Consider the following 25,380-nt stretch of genomic DNA (forward strand, 5'->3'; position numbering starts at 1 on the left):
GAGTTACTAGTGTTTCTGTCGGTCAAGCAGTCGTACTTCAGCTTCCGACTAAGCCAGGCATCCCTGTTTGCTGCCTGCTATAGTCCTAAGGCAATCCACGTGCGGATCTGGGATGACGCCCAACACGAAGAATGACCGCATAACCAAAATTGATTCATTACTCGGTGGAAAATGACTCTTCATCTTTTTGTTTTCTCCATCTTGCGAGGGCCTCTTCCCTCTCTCCCTCCGTCTCTGTCTGTCTTTCTTTCTCTCTTTCCTTTCCGTTCCTGTTTTCTTGTTCCTGTCTCCTTCATTCCTACCTCCCACACACCCCCACCTTCCCTCTGTCTTTGGAACTGCAAAATTGCATCTACTGTCCGGACCTCGCTGCTGAAGCTGCCATACCACATCAATCAAGTAAAAGATACTGACCACCAATCTTGATCCTTCTTTACGTTGATACCTACTTGGAGGGCCAGTGCTATTTTGGAGCAGCTTCTAAATCCTGCGTCATGCGGGAAGTTTATAATTACTCACATCCACTGTGGATCGCCGCACAGGTTAACATACCGTTGTTCTCCAAGGCTACAGCGGCTTCAACTGCTACACAGTACCACATTGAATAAGAGGCACCTCTCGAGGCCCGGCCAAATGGTATGTTTCATGTCCCATATAAAGTTCGCATATTCCCGTCCGGATGACGTTCGCATCTTGGATAGCGTCTTTTTCGCATTACTACACACTCATAGGCAGAAACTTTGAAGCCTCCTAAAGGCATACCTGTTCGAAGTGCGCGATTTAATAGCTTTGCAAAGAACGACAGCAAAACTAATATTATCACCCCGCAGGATTCTCGACGTTGGCCACATGGACAATGTGACCAGCTAATTGGTGTAATGCTAATGTTGCCGCGCTAGGAGCCTCGAGCCGCCATTCTCTATGTCGGCTGTATACGGGCGGTCATCGAAAAAAATCCAGTATGGATTGTAGCGACAGGCCAAGATCTTGATTAGATCGTAGATTGTAAGATAAAACTAAAAAATCACTTGTCATCATGTGACACCACATGACGACGTCATGTATAGAGTTTGACGAGTTTGCAACAGCTGGTTGTCACGTTCCTGATGATGGACAGCAACAACGTCACTTTCGTCCCCCTATCGGCCATATTTCTACAGTTAGCCCGAGGCTTTCAACTTCCCGACCGATAGTGCCTCCTGTGGCGGCTGTATATACATGTTTCCCCGTTTTTGTATAGATACAGTTCAGATTCAATCCGATACTCATCCGTCCTACCACTCCTCAATGCAGAGGCAATTACAGCCCTTTTACCATTAATCTCCGATGGCGCGCCCAGACAGGCGCGTCAGTTTAGCGGTAGCTAGGATCATACCTCTGGTGCTACTTTGTACTGTCATTTATGCCTCCTACGCTATTACAAAACCACTATGCAGTCAGTTCCCCTTTCTGGAAATCAACGGTGATGCTAATAACCTCCTCGAACACAGTCGACTACCTTATTGCCCCTCTACCGAAGTATAATCGCAGTTCTAGAGTTGGCGCTGGCATCGCCATAATTGTTGTATATTACGTTTTACTCACACTGCTCGTTATTACATATCTTCGGCTACTGTACAATGTCATTTGGAACCCGGGCTTCCTACCGCGAGGCTCTTCATATCTCCCTGATCAACAGGATACCGAAGCGCCGAACCCCCATCGCCGAGGCAGTAAACGAAAGAGGAAAAGCTATCGAAAGCGGGCAACAGCTGAGAAAGCCGACACGTCGGATGAGGTAGACCTCGAAAGGGGCATCTACCACAACGCTGGAGGGAAAGCGTTCCCCCCAAATGCAGAAGGGTTAGAAATTTTTTATACGAAAGACGTCTTTATCTGCCAGCCAGATGGTCGGCCTATATATTGTTCTACTTGTTGTCAGTACAAGACAGACAGAGCACACCATTGCCGGGAAGTAGACCGGTGTGTTCGTAAGATGGACCACTTCTGTCCTTGGTAGGTTATGCTCCTCTTTTGGAAAGACATGGCGTTGCTCACTACCACAAGGGTAGGTGGTGTGGTCTCGGAAACCTCATTTAAATTCTTCATTCAGTTTGTGTTTTACACATTCATCTTTTGCACATTTACTCTTATTGTTTGTGCGATCTTCACAGCTGAACTCCGACGAGAGGTAAGAGCACACCTTGTCAGTAAAACTGTTGTCCTGGGTCGACTAACTTTTCAAGACGGGCGATGTCAATCCTCACTGGGCTGTTGGTATCGGATTGTGAGTGAACACAGCTGCGATTACGGTCGACTCGTTGAATAGTGATCTAATGGTTCACAGGAGTTGCCTTTTCGGAATCTTCACACTTGGAATGACACTTAGCTCTGTACAACTTGCGATGTATAATTTGACGACGATCGAGAATCTGAATCGTCGGTCGGCAGTCTGGACATTGGCTATACGTGTGCCCAAGCATATGCTTTCCAAGCTGGACCCTGAGTCCCGATGGGCCCCGACATTTCGTACAATAACTTATCCTTTACCGCCGATACCACCAAGTGCTGAGGCTACATCAGAGCATCAACAAAGCCCACCCACAGGGGAACAGCATGTGTTTGCGATTCTTCAGACACTCCCAGGCGAAAACCCATTTGACCTGGGTACTTCTTTCCAAAACCTCCAACAGGTTTTGGGTTATTCGATACTTGACTGGTTGCTTCCTCTCAGGCAAAGCCCATGTGCGGACCACAGTAGTCTGGAAAGCACGTTTGCGCTCGGGCCTGTGGTACGTAGACTGAAAGCTGAGGTTGGACTTGAAGATCCTGTCGTTGCAGATGGCAAGCCTACAGATAGGTCATCGAAGCGTAAACGGGGACGAAGCAGAGCTGAGCAACACAGTTGAGATACAATTTTGGCTAATAATACTGGGAACATTGCGGCGGTATATACCCATCATCATTATCATCATAATCATTATGTGGAGTTTTGGTCATTCTGGAAAATGCTGCATCCTCGTTCAAGCCTTCGACGATTTTGCCCTTTTTTCTTCTTTTTTCTTCTTGGAAACATTGGTAACGGAGCGCCGGCATGGTTGAACACACAAAGTTATCACACAGCACACATACAAACATACATATATATTAATAAGAGCGAAAAATATCTTTCATTCTAGGCCTACTGTGAAAAGGTGTTCTACATTTCCAAAACTGTAGATCTCAACTAGATTGTCTTCCACATCAATACAGAGCTAAGGGGTGAAAGTGATAAAAGTTATCACTTTTATACCCTCTATTCATGCAAAGAGACAATGGTCATCACTCTAATGTTAACCTTCAAACAAAATAGATGTCCACACCTGTCCCCCAATCTTACATACTATCTGATCAACAAAACATCAGTAACATCCCACCTAGAGATTCTATACTCTATCGTTAGATATTTAGCTATTGTCCAACTAATCCATCAACCCATCCAAAGAACGCACACAAAGCACCTTGATACAAACAGATAAAAATAAACCAAGGAGATAGAGGGGCAGAACCAGAGAAGAGGAGAGGTCAAAGCAAACATAAGTACCATCCGATCAACATCGGACCGCGATACCGAGTAACCAGCGATCTATAATCTCGGCCCATATAGATTGGAACTTGGAAAGCAGTGCAAAGAAAGGTAAATATCCCTGACCATGGCTATGGTTGCTCACGTGGGCCATTCCCAACTACATCAGGATATCCCGGGTATGTCATGTTATTCAACATTGGCTTTTGGGGTTTTGGGGGGGGGAATACATCAAAGTTATGGAGTTAATTTGGATCAGTTCGAAAGGAAATTGGTCACATTGCATCATCATCATCATCAGCCTGCTTATTATACATTTGGATCTCATACATCGTAGCAGATATATATTATACAAAGATAGAACCCGAAAGCATACCTAGAAGAGGTGGTGGAAAAAAAAAAAAAAAAAAAGGGAATCCAACATGGACCATCAATATGAAGAACAAAAGAGGTATCATGATATACAATAGCCCAAAGCCATCCTATGCATGCACCTTATCATGCCGGAGTGCAGCAATAACATGCCTTGTGGTTGCAAACAGTGCACCGGCCGTGGCTCAAACCGGGATTATTCTCGGAGCGACATGAGCAGCATATCCACCATCCAGCCATGCTAGGCCTAGAGGTGTCCTCGGCATTTTGGGGGGCTAACGATGTGTGCCGTGCCATAGTCGATGTAGAAGCACGGGTGGCTGTCGATGTTGGACGAAGTACTTGTTGGCTTGGCTTAGAGCTCTAAGGTATATTAGGTATAAACAGTTAAGATATTATAAAAAGGCTAAGTACCGATTGAGAGGAGATTATGCTTATCTTGCAGAAATACTTCGAGACTGATACTATTTATATAAACATGTAGGTTTTTGATCTGTTATAGTTTGATTTATGATGGGAGGGAATAAAATAAGGAAAAGGTTTTCGGTCGTTTCGAACTGACCTTATATGCCATCGTAAGATAAAGAAGGTGAATCACTGTTTGTTGCCCTTTTAGACCCTTCACCAGGGCTTTGCAGGGCACAAACCTGGGTCCTTCTGCTAGTTTGCCCTTACTACAACACCTTGTTTGAGTCCGCCTGGTCTGCTTGAAAGACAGGAAGAGAGAACAGCCAAACCCCAGCATCCTGGGTTCGTGCCGTGTGGCTAAGACCGCGCCTGAGTACGCATTACTCAATAAAAATGCGAGTTCAAACGATGCCTCAGGAGTTGAAGGTTTACTACCTTCCGTGATGAAGTGTCTGCTAAACCAGGGGCAATGAAGCGCACCCCTGGTGATGTATGACACATGATAGGTACGTCATCATTAGCCTTAAGTATGTTGGACCTGAGATGGGCTAACCCTAAGGCGCATCCGTGGCTGAGTAGGGCAGGGGCTGATTGTGCAGTGTCAGTATAAAATAATTGTACATCATTGGATACTTGAGCTTGCTATTCGAAGCAAGTTATGATTGTAAAGCTTCATTCACTCATCAGACATTTGCCGTTCTAAGAGAGGCGGCGCATCAGTGGAAGAGACCGAATGCGGGTGTATGATATATACTGTTGCGCAATGTCAACACTTGACAATAACATTGTGACTCCTTGGTTTGAAACTTCGATAGGAAATCCTATGGCATTTGGGCGATGTTGTTGCATATGCAGAGCCCAAATTACCCCTTGACAGCATGTGACGAACATACCCTCTAGCAATAGCTTCAGGTGTTTTATCCAAATAGAGCGTTTCATCATGCTGCCATCCCGTGTCAAGTGTGTGATGTGGGTTCACTCTAGAGCATAACCTGGCCGCAGATAGGACCGATCACTCTGATGAGTTACATTATGAGGGCGAAGATAAAAGAAATCCCGCATTCTCTTCACTCGGCCGGTGAAGTGCAAGAAAGCCAAAAGTGAGAAAAGTGAAGCGGACGTGTGGGTAACGGAGAGCATAGGCTGTTTCAAGGCGATCGATGCCCAATATTATTACCGAAAATCATCACAGTCAAGTAAGGGAGGGTCAATGATGCTCCACTACCATTCGGGCGTCCTGGTACTGAGACGGGAAGTGCCCGGTTGCCCGTGCTGAGCTCAGCCTTGGGAGTCTTCAATCACCGGCAAATCGATATCACAAATTTATGCATAGACTTTTTTCGTCATGATTGCGGGGTACTAAGAGGATCGGTTAGCATTGTGTGTTGATTGATTATACGGATGGTTGTCTACACGCAAAGGTACGGTACGTACATATATGCATACAGAAGCCGGAGGGTATTCTTCTAGAAATTCGCGGACTCCACTCTTGGCTTCCTTAATCTTACTCCGGAGTACAGTATGCCTGAACCCACATGACATCCCGAGTGGCAGTACGGAGTACATTCCATTGGATGATGTCATGGATGCAGTGCATCTCTCGGTGCGCTAACAAATGTTCAGCCGACGCATCGCTTGGCAACCGGTAGGTGGAAAAGGTGGATACGGGAGAGCGGGTGATTCGCCCGCGACACTTGGGCAACGGGACTCTTTCCTCCCGAATCAAAAGTCAAAGTTTTGGATGACGCTGACGGAGGATGTGAAGTCTGCTCCGTTGGCTTCAGCGATATCTCATTTGTTAGGAGCCACTAGTGTTAGGGGTATCACCACGGTTAAAAGCGGAGGAGGCAGTGGAGACAAAGGGCCATCTGAAGGTGGAAGTCCGCTTGATCCGGCATCGTCACCGTTCCGAGACTGATATGCAAACTACTGGAAGAAATTGAGGCCTTGTGATCCGGTCTTATTCAAGTCATGCCCTGAGGCTCCTCACAATGTTTGGTGGCATTGATCGGAATGATTGGACGAAGTCAAGCGATTGAGTTGCGGAAGAGGAAAGACACTCTTCCGGCGGGGCGTGACCATGGATGGTGCAAACATATGCAAAACGCGCCCAAGGGAAAGGGAACGGGAATGCCACTGACACCCATGGTTTCCTGGCACTTTATTATCACCACTACGACAACTACAGTGTAGATCACACTCACTTTGGAACCACGGGAACTTGTCGACAACATACTGGAGACTACTTCTTTTCTCACTTCAAACATTGAGCGAATCAGACCATTCTTATTAAGGGGGCCCTACTGGGGCGACTACTCAACTCTTACAGGAGGCAACTGGACTACTATACGAATTAGATAAGCTGGTTGGTGTCCCACTTTTATGGTGATCCATGCCATCATTAGATGGTTTCTGACCGTTGTTAGTGCGCTTCGTCGAGGACCCTCTTTCGTCACAGCCCACTCAAGACTCCCAAAGACTATTGTTTTTTTTTATGCTTTTTTTTTGATTCTTTACCATTAATCACCATTCTGATTGTTAACCTCCTTGTTGTGATTGATGATTTATTATCTTGCTCCTTGCTAAAGCCCCTGTGATCCACTATCAATCTTCTATTTTCCATAAATATCGCTGTCTTGCCGCTCGTGCTGTCTCACTCGTGGCCTGCAGGATCAGGCATCCGAAACTAGCTCCTTTTCTGTTTTTGCCCCTCAGCCTTAACTTTCTTTAGTTCTTCGACGACTTTCCTGGCCTGGTGCCCAAAAGATTCGATTTCATTCAAACTGCAGAATTCTCCCCCATTCTGTCTATTTCATGTAAATTCTTTATGCCCTCTACCTCTGATTTGCCTGTCTTAATCTTCAGACGTCTCATTGACAAAGCTTATCTCAGTGCTTTGTTTTCTTTGAATCAAACGTTGCCCACCTCCGCAATCCACGATCGGATTTTGTACCTCCCATTGTCTGTGAGGGATTGGAATAAGCCCTACTACACACCATCGGCTCATGTCTCCAAGCGGCTCACGTATTATTGATCCCATGCGAGCCTCCACCGGAACGGTGCAGCTCAGCTCCTCTTACGACCCTTCCTCCGCTAGTCGATCCACATACTCGGGCCATCCGTCCAGCGGGCCATATGTGGTGACAGCGTACGACCCCCGGTATTTTCGGGAGGGAGGATTAGAAGCCCAGCGGGTTTCATCAAAAACTTATCGAGATGCTGGCCACTCAACCAAATTGCGAACCGAGTATGAAATTCGCCCAAGGCAACGGAGTAATACTACCTCCGCGGCAGATACCCATTTGGCTCCTGGTCGGCTTCATGGCCCAAGAGCCCCTCCTGTCATAACATCTAACTACCGCCGTTCTCCTAGCCCTCTTCCAAGCCATGACCATCATCCGGTGCATTCCTCTTCGCCCCGGCGCCACCGGCGCACCCTCTTTCCGTCTCTCATATCGATTATGCCAGTGATACAGGAAGGCTGGACCCAAAGGAGAGGGGGATTATGTCACCGATAATTCACAGTGGTTACAGGGAGCAAGATCTCAGTAGACGCTCGCGATATCCGCCTACGGGAGGCCTTCGCAAGGGGGAGGACATTGACGATTATGATGCTTATTCCTATACCAATCCTCGCGAACAGTTTGAAAAAGATTCTGCCGCGCGAATTCACCACGATCGGGGCTCATACTGGAGGGAGAGGCCCCTGAGCTTGACCGGGATTGATGATCCTCAGCTAGTATCAAGAAGCGGACCCCGATCGCCTAAGCCTCCCCCATCTACAAGAGGTTTCGACAGACTGGAGTGGGATCCGAGGGTACGGCGTCCGATACAGGGCTCTGCTGATAGCGACATTGACGTCGCCAGTGTGCACCGGCGCATGCCGCGACGAAATCCGGTTCATCTACACCAAGAAGCGGATGAAGGGTACTCTTCATACAGGAGCGATTACGAAGATGCTCACCGTCACCGGCATCGGCATCGACGGCATAACAGCAGTAGGAGTAGTCGACAGCCGTATGGTGATGGTGCGTCAAGGAGCTCCATCACTAATGAGCCTGCTCCCCAAGGCACTACTACTGGGCTAGGGACGGCTGTCCTAGGAGGTATATATGATGACTATGAATCTCAACGAGCCGAGCGCCATCGCTCTTACGATCACGACACGCGAGAGCGTCATAGTCGACCGCAGAGGCCGTCTAGGCGCCGAGCCGACAGCGATTCCGATGCATACACTTCTGACGAGGACCTGAGGAAACACAGACGCGAGGCGTCGGCGCGCCCGAAAGCTAGCAGATCTGATGATTCTGCAAGCGGCAGCGAGCGCCCTCGACGGCGCCGGTCCCACTCACGCCATCGTCCGCAAAATAGCCCTACCAACAAGGAGATGATCCAGGTAGATCGTCAGGAAGATAAAAGGGCAGAATCTACAGTGTCGAAGGACAGTGAGACCCCGCCGAAAGGGATTTTAAAAATACCTACAGATAAATTCCCCGAGGAACCAAACCCTGTACGAGAAGGGGTGGCGCCTCTGAAGGACGCGCACAAGAAAGGCATTCCTCCCGGTGCGCGATGGACTAAGATTGATCGTCGACTAGTCAATCCCGCGGCCCTAGAAGCTGGCCGTGAGCGCTTTGAGGAACGGTCGGACTACGTGATAGTCTTGCGGGTGCTGAGCAAGGAGGAGATCCAAGCGTATGCAGTCAGGACGCAAGAGATACGAGGTATGCTTGACCCGAAGAATCCTAGGTCCGTAGGCTTCCAATACTAACAGTTTATAGATGCTCGCTACCGTGAGTATGTTCAGGAGCGACGTCGGAGGCGAGAAGAAGATAAGCGACGTGGTCGTCCGGTAGATGACTTCTCAAGCGACGACGAAGAGGATGACGATGATTCTCCCGGGGGAGTCGAGGATAAGCCGGCGGAGCAGCATAAGCTGGCAGAGCCTGTGAAGTCAGCAGGCTAACCGACAACATTGGTCATGGACTTTGCTCTTGTTCCCTTTCTTGCCACCTTTTGTTATTTTCATTTTTTTTTTTTTTTTTTTTCATTTCAGTTTCACCTTCTACGTTCAGCAATCCGATTGTTCGGATCTGCGCCGTAGTGTACACATATGAAGTCATATGCCCATTTCTTGGATGCATAACGGGATGTCGACGATTACAATGTGAATTCAGCGTGCAGATGAATTGTTGATCATGATGTTATTCAGTGTTCATGTGGAAAGCGAAGCGATCAATCAAACGTGATCATGGTGTTTTGGCTATATGTTGCGGGTTATTTATTGCATCATTGTATACACCATTTGGGCCAGGTCCGTCCCCAGCAAACAGGGAGAGATCCAATGAGCAGGGGAGGAAAGAAATTTTGCAAGTCTCCTGACTACTGTTGGAGCGATGTTGTACCACCGGAAGCCGCTCGGTGACTGGTCGAGGACACGACGATGAAGAAGAGAGGTAAGCTCTAGCAGGACGCTGTGTACCGCTTGAGACCGGAGTTGGGTGTCTCTGCAGCGCAGACAGTCACTTCACGTTAGCACCTGTAGACACTGTTTGTTTGTTTATCTTCTCTTTCTTCGCTTTGCTTTTCTGTTCGGAATGTTGAACGCCAATATGCATTCGGAAAGAAACCACATCTCTCACAAGCCCAGATGTAAGCCCTAGATTTCGATCAGCGTCGGACGTCGCATCGCCCGTATTTAGCTTCCTTTTTAGTTGAACTCTAGAGATCCTATAGGCGCATCCTAACGCAACTCTCCCGTCACGGATGAACATGTTGTATCGCACGCACGTCTACAAGGAATCGACGGGAAGGCATGGGTCCCCTGACTTTTTTCCATCCGTCAACCGTTGAGTTTCTTTTTTATTGTTATGTTTTTATAGTAATAAAAAATGAATGATGGACATAATTGTTTATTTTCTATTATTATCCAACCGGCCACCTGTCATGAAGAGAGCGGATATAGTGATCAAAAGAAAATAACTACGCATTTGCCCTTCGATGCGGGAGAGTGTGACAATGGCGTTCTTAGGCGCTGGAACATCATCTCATCTCATTCCCTCTCCTCCACGAAAACGAAAATTAGACGAGGCTGGCTCATTATAGGATGTGCGGGACAACTTCTGGATCCCAAAGCCACTTGGTTCATGATGGCCAAACAAACATCCATAGCTAAGCTAAAATCCCGAGGACCCGAGGATCGTTGCATTTCCAAGACCGCTAGCATCCGAATGACGAAAGACGGTGGTGATGGGTCCCCCAATCACGTCGGAGGGTGGTTGTTGGATGTGTTGCCTGGTGGTCGACAATCCTTTCGGATTATCGGCATGGAGCGCAACTACTCATCATAGTATATTTCTGATTAATCCGACTACATTGGATGTTTGCTCCAGGATAGGTAGTGATGTGCTAGCAACGATACCACCTCCCGCATTCGAGACCAGGAGATACTGGACAAATGTACGGGACATCGAGTCATATTGCCCGTCGTCGTATCTTATTCGGATGGATGTACGTACCTCCATCATGCACGTCCATCGTTCTGGTAGGTATGTCTAGGAGGCAAAAGGATTGTTGTTGAATTACTCCTTCAACGTTTCTGCATCTAATTAATAACGGGGTAAGGAAAAAAAAAGTAAAGAAAAGAAAAGAAAAGTTTGACACAGCTCAGATTCCGGTAGACCTGTCGGTGAATATTTAGTAAACTTTATGATGCGTTGCCTTAACTTACTTTCCTGCATCGGGTTTGCTTTTTTCCTTCTCTGTCTTTGCTCTTTTCTCTCGTGAAGATTCTGTATCAATTCTACGGATTTGACTTGGTTCCACGTCGGAACATACTTCGCGCCCCCCTTCTGTTATGTAGGATGTATGTACCTTTGCATGTCTTCACGTTGAAAAGTCCGGACCGTCTTTCGGCGTGTGGTAAATGGACGGTAAATTTCAAGGGCCTCGGGATGTGCCTCTTTTCGCTCCGCTAATCACCCGCCACTAGTTCGCTTTTGGCGTCAGTGTGAAGGGACCCAAGGATGAAACATGAACATGGTCTTTAATTGGACCTGATCGGTTATTATTTGCTGATTTCGCGTAGATTTCCCTAACTATTCCCCTTCTGTCCGGAGGTTGGAGGGGGGGGGGGAGGTTGCGTCTTTTTACCCCAAGTCCCCATCCATTCCTGATACCCAAGAACGGAATCCCGAGGTAGAAAAAAAAGAAAAAGAAAAAGAAAAAGAAAAGAAACCGACACACGCATTTATCCAGCGATCCCTGAATGGGCCGAGTATGGAATGAGAACCAATGTTATAGCCATTAACGACAGGCATGACAGCCCTCTACGAGTCAGTTAGATTAGGACCGACGGGAGCAGGGATTAAACTAGTATACTATGTTAAGTGCCAGTGTATGTACGACGGTGCGGAGGGAGTACCCGGCCCACCCTTACATGTCTGTCTCTGCACTGTGCGCCTTTCGTACAACCCTACAATTGTTATTTTATTTTTTCTATCTTTTATTTTGGTTTTTTCTTTTTTTTTTTCTTTTTTTTTTTTCTTCCTGTCTAGTTTTTCCTCCCAGTTTATCTAGGGTGAATACGGAGTGCGGATCACTCGTGCCCCATTTTCGAACCCCGTGTTAGTTATCCCAGCTCATGCCATCATCTAAAAATAATCTATTACACTCTCTAGGGTGGTAGTAGTTAGTTGATCTTAGTTACATGGTCCTAGGCTATCCTCGCAAGCTTCCTAAGCTAGCCGTTGCTTCCGTAGTAGACGAAGAGTACAGTAAGTAGTACTTACAATCCATGGAACCCAGAAGTTCCCTCCGTCGGCGGGGCCGGAGAATACCGTCTTTGGTTAGGTAAAATGTGGTTAGAAGGAGCAGTAGAAGTCGTACTCCATTACTGTATGGTTTATCATGGTTGAGCCCTGGGCGGGCTCAGATCACATGTTCTTCCATGGGCGAGAATCTAACTGGCTCTTCACAATCATAAAATAGTACTAGTACTAGTAGATATACACATATATATATATATATTAAATTTTGGAATATTTATTTCTGGATGGCGTTTGTATCACCTTAACTAGTAGTAGACGAAACGGAATGAACCGACACGGACAAGGTAGCATTCCCCTGCTGTCCATCCCAACATAGGCAATCATTCGATATCAATACTCATGGAATACCTGAGCATGGTACGCGTACAGTGACTACTGATTCCCAAGAAACCAAATCTCGGGTAATCGAACCTCTCCCTTCCACCGCGCCCCCCCAAAATAACGTTTGGTTAGTGGCGGCAGAAGTTCGGTCATTTCCGTGCGACAGCCGACGCGAGACAATGGGTTTAGTTTGGCTTTAGGGAACCATAAAACGATCCTTCTAATAGTTGCAGTACACTAGTCAGGTAGCTCTGTGTAGGCTGAATTACTAAGTTGCAGGCCAGCACTGGAGATTTACTAAGTTATTGTGGATTGTGGGTTGTGTGGAAAGTATGTGCTGTACCTAGGCTACTAACGCTACTAACGCACGATACTCCACCAACATCGTTGAAGGGAGGGTTGTTTCGACCGGGCTTCCCGAGCTTCGGCCACTGCTTTTTCTTTTCTCTCCCTCTCTTTTTTTTTCCTTTTTTCTTTTTGAGGTCAACCTGCCACCAACCTTATTTAGGTAAGCGGCTCTTTTGCGTCCGTATCCCATTTGCTGACTGGATTCGCTTTTTTACTGTCGTGGATCTGCGTGCGGAGAAAAGTTATCGTTATAGTCATAATCTCATAATAATAAGCCTCGTTATAATAGTAATAGTAACAGCAAACCCCTCCTTAGACTGTTGTTGGTGTTGGGTGGGAGATACTGTCTGTCAGCCTTACTTTTGTTTCATTTGACTGTCTGTTTCTGCCCTGTCAGTGGACAGGCAGTAGTATAACGACTGGATCAACGCGGATTCTGGAATGGCCTTTTTGGGATACCCCGGTCTGTTTCGGTAGGGATCGGCAATAAGGTTGTATGACCACGAGATATGCTCCGTAAGATGCTTGACAATAGTACTGAGCACGAGGGAACCAAAGTACGATGGAGAGGACCGAACCGAATAAGCGGTTCAAATTACGAAAAACAGAGAGGATGAGACAGAGAGACAAAGAGAGGCAGAGGTGAAGTGGAGTTCCGCTGTGCTCCAGCTTCCCACCATCCACCCCCCCCTTAGTGGGGATCATCACACAGACCAGTTTTATCGCGCAGTATGTAGTAGGTCGGCGATAATCGGCCTGGCGGGACCCGAGCTCTACATCCGAATTCATGGGGATTGGGATGGAATGGAAATGGGAATGGGAGAACTAGTGCGGTCGGAGTAAGGTGAGATGAGTAAGGTAAGGTAGCTTTCGGAGATCTACCACGGAGAACTCCCTCGGATGTATTCTACGGCTGGTATATCCGATACTGGGGCCGTGTCGTACCATGGGAGGAACGATTTCAAATCAGGGACCCATGGTTGAAGAATGACAAATCCAGATCGGGTTCCTGGAGAGCGGTTTAGCTTTTGCGGTTTCCTTTTGTCTCGACTTTTTCTTTGTCATCGATCCGAACGTTGGGGGGGGGGGGGAACTTGGATCATCTGTTGAGCCAAGGTTGCAGGGCGAAGCTACTACTAGTACTGGGTAGTAAGTCGTCGGGGGGGCTAGGGCTACCAGGGACTGTACAGCATGCCAAGGAACGGCCAAGACGATCAAGATTTCGTTTCCGGTCTAAGCAACTTTGGCTGGTCAGAGAGTGAGCCTTGCGGAGGGTTTCCCACCTTTGACAGGGCCCGTTGGGGACCTGACTCAAGGTAGAGTAGCATCAGTATCAGCTCGAGGTGGCTTCGCCCCACCCCCGTAGCTATTACCCAACGGTTAAATAATAATTATCACCTTTGCTTTTTTTTTTTTGACTGGGTTGGCATTGGGCGATCATGGGCCAGTCTCGCCGATTTGACCTTACCGTCTCAGTTATGTCCGAGGAGAAAGAGTGGATTATGATGTTATGGTTCTGGCGGGAGTATAATAACAGTGGAGACGGAGGCTGCGGGGCTGCATCGTAGGGAGTCGATGATAGAGCATCACGACGCCTGGCAAAGTTTTTCTCTAGTGATACTTCGTCCGGAGCATGCCGGATAGGGATAAGATTGGACTTAGCTGGTGATCTCTGGTTCTAGTATGACTCTTAATGTTTTCCGAGATGGTCCATTCAGGAGGCTGTCATGGGTTGGGATCGCATGACGTCTATATTACTCACATCCTTATAAGAATATCAAATCTGAGACCACGATGGGTATTGCGGATTGTCGTACTGTCGTACTGTCGTACTGAGCACTATCATATTGTCCGATAGTCCTTTCAGAGTACATAGAGACGAACCTGTCCAATATGGAACGTGGAACCTATCTAGCCCCTTTGTTCTCTTCCAATATCGTTGATCGTTATTTTTTGACCAGGGATGACATGTTATTAATATTATCCGTATGGATAACGCAAAATCTGATGTGCATGACCCCCCCCGGTTGCTGATCATCTCCCGAAGCATGCTAGTCCAGAGATTAAATGGTCGAATGTAAGAAGGGAGGGGGAAGAAATTAATTAATGATAATATTAATTGTTGACTGGATCAAAGGAAGTTAATCTATTAAGGGTTTAGTCTTTTTAGGCAGGTAGTATGTGTTGGTGTTTTAAGTTTTCTAACAGTTACCGGTTTTTCTTTTCTTTTTATTCTTTTCTGTTAATTTCTGTTCGAACTCCATACGCTGGCGCCGTTTTAGCTTTGTGAGTTATATTTTTTTTGGGGTAGAACCCGGGTTGTACATGTCTTGCATACAGAAAGGAGAAAAAGGGAGAGATAACAATAATGATGATGATGATATAACTATAATGCCTATCGTTAAAATGTAGTCCAACTTGATAGAGCGTACGGAGCGTTCCTCCGTCCTTTATACAGAAGGCTTAGCGACCGACGGGTAACACAGCGGATCAACTCACAGCCCCAGCCGATCCGACGATATCGAGCAATGCCTGTGAGATTTGTTTGATCCGCCCAGGGGTCGGAGTCGGAAAGCCAGCCCCCCGTGGTTCGTTTTTCTTAGCTTTTCTTTAGTGATATTGCTCCGCTTTTCCCTGTCATCCGGGGGGGGGCCCATTTATTTATTACACAGTACTCCAATTTCTTAAGAGTTGGGATTATGTATCTGCTCGTTATCGGTTTCAGCTGGCGACGAGTCTCTTCCACTCGTCAGACAAGAGTCATACTATGTATGTGACGACTCTTGACAGTAGGAGAGCAAACAAGGGAGCGAACTACTAGTAAACTCGTCACATTTGTTGACTCGGCCTCAGAGATCCAGTGGCATAGGAGCGCCAGATATTGAAGGGGGGGGGGGGAAGGATGTATCACCCACTGTTGGTGGCTCCCATATCCACTTGATGATCTAACGTAGTCTGCCGGCCAGGAGCGGTTAAGCATGTTTCCCCTAGTGCCTTCAATCTGTCAGCAATTTCCACAACCCTAATCGACACGCATGGTCGTTTCCGAGCACGGCCTCCCGAAACAACCCCTGTACGGAAGAGCAAACTTCGAAGCCACGGTCAGCCAAAAAAAAAAAAAAACCGATGTGAGCACCGTGTTGATCGGTACCCCATGGGATCACAACTCACTACCGATAGTGATTAAGACGGTTATTTCCGTATGTCCTGGTAATTGAAGGCCCCAGTTGTCCGTGCCTTAGGTCGGCTCCGCGTCTCTATAGTTTCCTAAAGCTTTGCCCACTTGCCCCTCATTTTATTTTGGTAAAGTATCTCGAGACCGCGGCTATCTTTCTCAAATTATCTGTGTGCTGAAGTCTGCACAAGTGTTGCACTGCAATTTTTCAGGTCGGTTGGGTCTGAGATTGTTCTGGAACTCCATTCGAGATATGTGTGGGTTTTCAATTTCCAATCGAACAAAGAAGGATTATCGTCGGTCATGTGAACAAAAACCAAAAATTAAAATAATAATACCCCCCCATTAACTGCGGGATTTGAGGATAGAGGGAAAAATAATTAAAGAGTGGCCGGTGAACGGCAAGCGACCGGGGGGAATACGGAACTATGGAGGCGGAAGATGGGCGGCCTTTCGCACCCTGCATCGATCACAGAGGCCTGTGCCAATCGCAGGCCAAGGAAGCCTGACACCGTTGCTTGCGTCCAGCCCAAGAGCTCCACCGACCCGACGCTAAAAGGCAGCTAAGGTGGTGAGCATGCCATACGGAGTACACATGGCCTCCTGGAGGTTGATTTTTCAAGCGATGAAGCGGCGCAGCAGTTGTGAACTGAAAAGGGGAGGACCTTTTGATGACGACGACCTTCCCACTAGCCCTGTTCTGGAAGGGTATCTTCCGGCGTTCCAAACCTACCAAACAATGGTACGCTATACGAACCACAGTGCTTACTATCGACGACAGCTCCCCAGTGTCCACAACCGCAACGGCAACAAGCGCACCCCCATCTCATGCTAGGTACCTGAGTACCATCTCTTCAGGGCTTAGCATGGACTGCAGAGTAAGTGTGCATAGCAAGGTGCAGTACATGAAAAGTAAAAAGTAAGTCGCCCACAGTAATTCCGACCATGCATACATACATGCACATATCTGTCAACTGATTAACGTCGTGATTGAGGCTTCATTTACCCGGATTTTTTTGACATACTATGGGCATCAACAGCAGCATGCACGCATGTCCGGATACCTACAGGCCATGATGGAGGCCCTAGTACTAATCCCAAGATGATGGCGATCTTACGCGCACCCGCTGCTAGATTTAGTTTCAATTTTCACATGGGTACGATGCACGAGAGCAATCGGATGCTTGTTTGTGTTTTGGGAAATGGATTGGAGGAGCTTATCTTAGTTCAGGGAAAAAAATGCCTCTGTTGCAATGTGGCCGGGACTGTCTTATCACTACTTTTATTACTTTGGGTTTTATGTCTCATTTGGAGTATAAATTTTGAATGAAAAAAAAAATTAGAAAAAAAAAAAAGGCAAGGGCCTCGAAGAGTCGCTCTGATCAAGTCTCCAAAAATGCCAAGAGTCACTAAGCCGGGTGGGCCCACAGGCTGATTGCACGGAAGTACATGTGGGGGCGGACATGAAATCCTGACGCTTCAGAGGCTGCTCAAGAGAATCTGGAGATTCAAGCGAGTCCCGACGGACACTCAAATTAAGTAGATACTAGTAATGTTGTGGCTACGGCTCCGAGGCTGCCTCCTGGGGCACCAGGAAACCCCAACCAACGAGTACAGAGTGACACGATCGCTGATTGCACGGGTAAGTAATCGCAATTCCTTTCTTTATTCGTATCCATATCTATATTTTTTTTTCTCTTTTCTTTTGGACCTTTATATTATTTCCGGACCTCATTTCTTTTGTTGTTTTATTTATTAATCTTAAGTTGCGTTAGAAATGCATGGTACAAAGAGTAGTTATCGATACGCAACAGAAACAGAAGAGGGTAATGATCGATCAGCCGCTTACCTCCTTACGGTTTAGGGTTACACAAGTATCTCAGGTTCAGCAGTAAGTAACATCCTCATCGAGGTGAGCAAGGGAGAATCATCCGGCCGAACGCCGTTAGGCTGTTTCGAGTTTATTTGGACGGGACCGAAGAGGGAGGGGCGTGGAATGAATTAGGAAGTTATAATTTGTAGTTCTGGAATTATTGACATTGTCTCATGCTGCTTTTCGTCTCCTCGGAACTCGAGCATGGTAGCATCATCATTAGGTAGCTGCTCAGTGTGCCCCTCACGAGCGGGTGCTAATTGATGGATGGCTCGGGAGGGGTGGGTTGGAATGGCGTGTGGCGTCTGAAAAAGTGGGAACAAGGCTGACGGGAGCAAGTCAGATCGGTTGTTTCCATACCGGAGTGTAACGAGATCGAGTCGCGCGTATTATTGCGTTAAGTTTGCTACTACCAACTCCGGACTTGGGACAAGAAAAAGAATATTGATTTACCCAGAAAGACAAAAAAAAGGCAAAGAGAAAAGGCAACTAGAAAAGAAAATAAGAAAAATTGTAAGTCGGACCATACTTGCTGTGCAGCAGCCTAGAATGATTATTTTTATCATCATCTTAATTCCTATCACCATGTATGGTCTCATGGTTACAATAAACAGACGGTTTGCAATGTTTGTTATGTCTTGATGATGTATGAACATACAATGCAAGCATACTATCTACCTCGTAGACAAACCCACTGATACTAAAATACTGGTACCATACGCACTAAGTGGAGGTAAGCCGTCAGGGCCCGGCACGAAGCTATCAAATTTAGATTGGTTTGCCTGTGGAAGGAAGATCATGGATTGATGGCTGATGCTCCTGTCCGTCTCAAGTCACGATGCCGATGATCCTCGTTCTCGGATGACTGGTGGGTATCCTGGAATTGCTCGTGTGAGTGAAACAAGCTGACCTATGTGGTACCTGAATTCGACCTCGACGAGATCCCAAACCTGGAACACGACGTTAGCTTCCTTAACTTCCACTAAACTTTTTCCTGTTTTGAAGAAGGGGCACTATGACCGAAAGGCTTAAGAGAATAACCCACACAGCCGCCGTCTTCCCCCCGATGAACTAAACCAAACTAAACTAGATTTGACTACTGTACTGTGCCTATTCCTCCCGGGTGCCAATCTTCATTATTCCAGACCATCCAAGCCAAACTTTCCAAACCTAAAGAGGTTGGAGTGGGTTATGCGACTTTCTGATACCAATGGGGAATTTTAGATTTAGGATTTTTGGTTGCAGTCATGGCCTTTCTTCCTGATCCTTTTTCCCCTTCTTTTTTTTTCGCTCATAACATTTTTTTTATTTTTTATTTTTTTTTCCTCTGTGGCACTAAGTGATCACTAACCTCCATCATGGCCCCGAAAAGGAAAAGACAGAAAAGAAAGGTAGCATTGGTTGCGACAGGGCTAAAGCAAAAATAGAAAGCAAGCGATCAATGATCGTGCCCAACCCGATCTGTCACAACCATACAGGCACACACTCAATCCCCCTGGGGACACACACCAACATCCACACACAATCGGTCTCTCGCCATTCCCTCTCTGGTTTGATGTTGTGGGCAGTGTCAACAATTCCTTAGCTGCATGTGTCTCTGACAGAGCTTTTTGTTTTTTACCTTTTATTTAATTTCGTATTTCCTTTGCTCTACCCTTTTGTTTTCTTATTTGAGAATTCTATCTCTATAGAATAATACTACTACTAATAATAATACCAATATCGTAGCCATGGTTCAAGACTGTTATAATTTACTAGTGCCATTATTTTAATTATTATCCTTATTATTACTTGGAGTACTTGTGATGAAAATTATACATGGCTATCAGCAGCATTCATCCTGCCTCTGCAACACCTACATACATAGAAGTACTAACTAATTCTACCGTTACCTTATTAAAGACAATTGTCGATTGACAGTCTAGACATGTAGTACTACTCCCCTCTCCTTCTCTTTTGTTTTTTCTTTTCTCTTTTTTTACGACCTCTTCCCCTCCACCTTCCTCTCTTTTACTTCCTCCCCTCCGATACCTTTGGTTCTTTTAGAGGGTACAAGAAGTGAAGAGCCGACTATTGGCACGCGGTGTTTTCCATTATCATAAATTGTCGTCACATCACTCGGCGGGTCACTCCGATTCTTTGTCTTTGTCTTTGTCCCTTCTTATTTGGGACTTCTTCTCATTGATTTATAAATTACTGAATCTTTTTCTTCTTTTTCTCTTTTTTATGAATTTCGAAATTTAAAAAAAGTACCCTTATATTTAACATTTTTTTACGATCTGTTCCCCTCGACTTCTCTTGTTTTTATTTTTTTTCCCACTCCCCCATTACTCTCAATCAATCCGGAAGCAAATCAAAAAATACACCGAGACCAGGACTCGACGTGGACACGCTCAACGGTCATCTTCTGCACACTATTCTTTTTGCGTTTGAAGGAAAGCCCTTGCTTTGCCCATACAAGGTTCGTCCGGCTTCTGGGTCCTTTCATTCTTCGTTTCCACGCACCGTCGCTGCATGCTGCAAATCATCCTTCCCAGACATCTAATCTATATCATCTCTCGGCCCCAGTCCTAAGCTCCAGGCTTAATCTGGGCTTCATCCCACTTCCCAAGGCTGTCACATTCACATCGCATCGTTCTCCTGTGTCCTGCATCCACCCCTGGTCAATATTACACCACCTTCCCGCTAGTTACAAGCTCCTTTTGATGTCCCCACCATTCACTCGCTGTCCTAGACTCTTGTTATTCTTTATTTTCTTTTTCTTTTTATTTCTATTATATCCCTAATATTTTGCCCTCCCACCCCCAGTCCTTCCATTCCGTATCAGGGATAGCTTCCTTTCTCTGTCCTGACGCCTGTCGGCCTGAAGGATGGGCCTCCGGTGCAGCTAAATAACAACCCTGGAACCCTCCACATTACACTGGCTCTTGCAGCACACCCTTAATCTTTCATCGAAAGATCTCTTACCTCCAGGTCTAGAGCTATAGCCTAACGAGGTACTACCCTGCTGTCAGCCGCTCCTGGCCCGTTCAATTCTGTCATCGCAGTCGTGGCCACTTCGAAATCGTTGCCGTCTCTCAAACCCATTTTTTCCAATCTATCCTCTCTCCAGGAGAACTCTAATAGAACCTTGCCTAAACTGCCTTTGGTTACAGTGTACCAGTCGATTCCGTCGATCATAACAAGATAGTCCGTTTACAGACCACTTAAAGGTCAGTCATGACCGGCATGGTTCAGACTGACCTAGCCCACCCATCGACGTCCAAATACAAAGACGAGCCTGCTGACGACCATGTAAGTGCTATTGCTGTTATTTTTCCTTTCCCCCCCCCCCCCTTTTCCAAAGAATCGCGTTGGACTTGTTTCAAAGTCACATTTCAATAGCACTATTTCTGTTCAAGGGCAACCCAGCTTTTGTATGAGGCTTACCACCAGAGACTCGGCAATAAGCTAGAGATCCTGGACTCTTGGGCCTGTACTCAAGAACTGTCGTCAGTTATACCACCTATCTTTCCAGTCCTGACCACAGAGAGCTCCATCCATGGGTATGCTTGCCTATAAGCTGATGCAGAACCATGGTCCCTCTTACCCTTTGCTATTTTGTTTCAATTGGTATCTTGACTACGTCCGGAGTTGAATCCCTACCCTGAATCCGAATGTGGATGCGTTCGCAAACCACAGGCCCCAGCATGAACTACTGCCTGTATCACCGAGCTATGAGATACCTGAATGCGTTCCGCTGTTATACCTGACCCCAGTCATTGAGATACTGCGTCGTTCAGCCTTCTCAAAACTATCGTTGGTGACCCTTCCACCAATATGGCTTACGTGTTGAATCAACATGTTTAGCACCAGGTTTGTGCTGAGCTGCTCCGTGAAATCTTGGATGACTCTCCATGGGGAGTAAAGGAAACAAGAAATTTGGCGTCTCCTTTCCTATTGGATTCAGTAGTCAAGTTGCATGAAATGTTTCATCAGAGCTACTCCTGTATTTGAGGCATAGATCTGCGACTGAAACTAACCTGCAACATCTTGCTACACTATGGACATGGCTCTATGGAGCTCCCCTACATCCAGGACTTGAACGATCATTGCCAACACAAAATGAGTCAACCTAGTTTATCAGAGCGTGCAATTTCTCACTATATTCTGTTACCCTTCCCTGTTCTGCAAAGGCCCATGGAGACTTGTTCCAATAGCCTTTCTTGAAATATCGGGCAATAGACAAGAGCTAACTGGGTCTGTTTATAGCTTCGGCACCCTGGGCATCAAGGCCCGCCACATCTTCAACTTCAACATCCAAGACCAGCGAGTCTTGTCCAACATCAAAAACACCCCAACTCCCCTCTTCAGCCCAGTGCAAGTCTATCTTCTGGATCATACGCTCCCCACGGTCTGGGAAACGGAGTTCTACACCATCAGAACCCGTACGGACCACCCACGCAAGAACCAGCGTATTACGCATCCCATCCTCCATATACAGCAGCAAGTGCACCAGCACAGTATCCCTCAAGTGGTGAGTTAGAAACCTTTGTGTCCCCTATATCTTCCATAGGCATAGCCAGTCATATCATCCCTGAAGCTAAAGCAAGATCGACTCGCCAATCGTTTCGGAAATCCCATCCGGGCCGTTTTCTTTCGTCACTGACTCGTTGCCAGGACCCCCTGAAATGATGGCAACAACCACGCACATGCAGAGGCCTTACCCTCCAATCTACCAAACACCACAATCCGGTTCTCCAGCATCGGTAACCTCTCAGTCCCATGAGCAGCACAGCCGGAATCTTTACAGTCAATCACCACAGATGGCATCGCAGATGTATGGCTACCAGCCATATTCCCCTATAAACCCCGTGCAGCCTTCACCGTATGCACACACCTCGTCACAGCACCCTCTCACGTCTCAGTCGATGATATTGCCTCACCAGACCAGTTCTGCGCCGATACCCCATACCCAGGCACCAACTGTCACCATGGCGGCTAGCCCCAATACAGTTACGGCTCATCAACAGCCGACGCCTCCACAAAGGACGGTGCTGAACCCTCCACTTCCTGCAGCGACCAGCGGCCCAATCCCTCCAAGCGGTGTGCATCATCAAAACTCAGCGATAGGAGCAAGCACTAGCGCTGCACCAGGCCCCATTCCGGCCACCACCCCACTGGTCGTACGCCAGGACAGCAACGGCGTCCAATGGATTGCTTTTGAGTACTCTCGAGATCGTGTGAAGATGGAATATACCATCCGTTGCGATGTTGAATCCGTTAACGTGGATAGCCTCAGCCAGGAATTCAAGACGGAGAATTGCGTCTATCCTCGAGCCTGCTGCAGTAAGGACCAATACAGAGGTAACAGACTAGTCTACGAAACAGAATGTAATGCTGTGGGATGGGCTTTGGCAGAGCTTAACCCAGCATTGAGGGGGAAACGGGGTTTAATTCAGCGTGCTGTTGACAGCTGGAGGAATAGCAATCAAGATCCCCGACTTCGAAGCAGGCGTGTGAGAAGAATGGCCAAGATGAATAGACGGCAAGGGCTCCCAGCACAGCCGCCTGCTCACATGGCCACTACTTCACCTGTTGCACCCGGTGTTCCCAGTGCTGTGCTAACAGCTCCCGGCCCACGTCCGTCATTGGGTCCTCTAGCCATGGGCCCTCCACAACTGCATCACCACCACGCTCAACCCGAGGGAAATACGAGTAATGAGGAAGTAAGCGGTATGTTCCACCACGTATGATTTGTTTTCGCCACCATTCTCAAGATTGATCAAATGGTGGTCTTGTTTTAATATCATGTACCATCCATCTGTATTTTCATAACACCGTGCGGAAGGATGCCATTTTGAACAGGGGAGGCCTTGTGGACTGGTGGATATTGTACCCTATGTATTTGTATCGTGTCTGGAGTGGCCTTCGTCTTTTTTATCGTTTTACCCATACCCTTTCGTGTTTGTTATTTTACCATCGACACTGTACCCTCGACGCCCTGAATCATGATCCGCAATATGCATTTCAGTGTAGGCTAATATACATACTGGTCTGTTCATAATACAGGTACCGCTGATTTTGCGAATGGTACCAATCGTCCACCTGCCTCGGACAGTCATCCGACCCCTGGGCATTCACCTACGGAGATTCGCACTGCCCAGGTATTCCACGGCTTCCCTGCCTTTCCGCCTCCTGTAGGTGGTGCTCGGCCTTCAATACCCCCCCTCATTCGAGATAGTGGGATCGCCACCCTTGGGCGGCACCCAGCTGTTGCGACATCTTCAAGCAAGGTCGAGGAAGTCGAGGACGACGATGACGATGAGCACAACCCAAGCAATGATGCTTTGTTCGGCGTATTTCCTGAGGGCAAGCGCCGCAAATTTATACTCGTCGACGATAATCAGCGGGGTTGCCGCGTTCGTGTGAAAGTTATGCTGGATCAGGTGGACATGAATGAAATCCCCGACTCATATCGAATGTCGAACTCCGTCTACCCTCGAACATACTTCCCCGTTCAGATGAAGAACCCCCCCGGCCGAGTCGTCCCTGGCAAGAGATACATCAAGGATGAGAATGACACGGATGATGAGGATACCCCCACTGTCGGCCGCATTCTGGTCCCAGCTCCCAGTATCGACGGAGATAGTGAAGTTGCTGTCCCAAAACTGTCTCGAGCACGTCGAAAGAATGAAGTCTTACTGAACGACCTGGGTTATCGGATGAGTTGGAGCCAAAGTCGTGTGTTCGCTGGGCGCATGCTATTCCTGCAGCGATCTCGTGCGTAATTCCCCATATCCGTTTAACATTCCTTACATATGGTGTCGACGGATCGGGAAACCGTCCGTCACCCACACCAAAGTCATCGACGTGGCTTCCACACTATGAGGTTAAAAAGAATTGGGAATGATTGCAGACGCTAATAATTTTCTTGGAAATAGTTGACGCGTATCGGAACAAAATGCGCAGCACTATGCTGGCTGCGGGCCAGGAACCGACTGCAATCCCCCGGCACTTCGAAACCCGAGCCGGAAAACGAAGATTCCTTGAGCGCAAAAGACGAACAACAGCTCCTCTGGGCCGGACCAGTGGGGCAAATACATACTCTGCATCCCGACGCAGCGCAGAGGAAGTTGAGGCTTAGGAATTCTAGGTCCATATAGACTGTCGTCGATTGTCGAGACCGAAACCGATGCTTCTCCTATTATCTCTGCGTTCATTCATTACAGTACTTTTACGAATTCCGTGCTTTGATCCGGCAGTGAACCTGGGGTATGGAACATGGTCGCTGTGTAAAATATATAGAGATCATGGGCGTCTCCAGAACCGGAAACTCTGCGGTTTATAGCTGATTTATGGTTGGTTTATGGGGCTGTGGTGTTTGGGAGTGGAACACCATATTTCTTTTCTATATTTTTCTTTTTCTTCTTTTCCTTTGCTGTACGACACACTGTTATGACCGTAATGACTATGCCAGCAGGAAGATATGATTACGACGGGACTGGGACGGAAAAATGATTTCCTTATG

At 47.1% G+C, this 25,380-nt stretch overlaps 3 protein-coding genes across 3 annotated transcripts; all 3 read left to right on the forward strand.

Moving 5' to 3' along the window:
* Positions 1–1,975: 1,975 nt before the first annotated feature.
* Positions 1,976–2,888, forward strand: ABOM_004836 (DHHC family palmitoyltransferase; the record flags this gene model as incomplete). Its single annotated transcript, XM_022531965.1, has 4 exons — positions 1,976–1,995; positions 2,047–2,170; positions 2,226–2,266; positions 2,327–2,888. 4 exons carry the CDS (start codon positions 1,976–1,978, stop codon positions 2,886–2,888), a joined length of 747 nt encoding a protein of 248 aa, XP_022390155.1.
* Positions 2,889–7,329: 4,441 nt separating this feature from the next.
* Positions 7,330–9,290, forward strand: ABOM_004837 (uncharacterized protein; the record flags this gene model as incomplete). Its single annotated transcript, XM_022531966.1, has 4 exons — positions 7,330–7,636; positions 7,698–7,791; positions 7,859–9,048; positions 9,106–9,290. 4 exons carry the CDS (start codon positions 7,330–7,332, stop codon positions 9,288–9,290), a joined length of 1,776 nt encoding a protein of 591 aa, XP_022390156.1.
* An 11,799-nt stretch (positions 9,291–21,089) lies between these two features.
* On the forward strand, positions 21,090–24,996 carry ABOM_004838 (uncharacterized protein; the record flags this gene model as incomplete). Its single annotated transcript, XM_022531967.1, has 6 exons — positions 21,090–21,164; positions 21,306–21,415; positions 22,122–22,386; positions 22,463–23,585; positions 23,922–24,632; positions 24,794–24,996. The coding sequence occupies 6 exons, from the start codon at positions 21,090–21,092 to the stop codon at positions 24,994–24,996; spliced, it is 2,487 nt and encodes an 828-aa protein (XP_022390159.1).
* Between the last annotated feature and the right edge of the window lie 384 nt (positions 24,997–25,380).

Source organism: Aspergillus bombycis (assembly GCF_001792695.1).
Source record: "Aspergillus bombycis strain NRRL26010 chromosome Unknown contig00032, whole genome shotgun sequence".
Taxonomy (NCBI): domain Eukaryota; kingdom Fungi; phylum Ascomycota; class Eurotiomycetes; order Eurotiales; family Aspergillaceae; genus Aspergillus; species Aspergillus bombycis.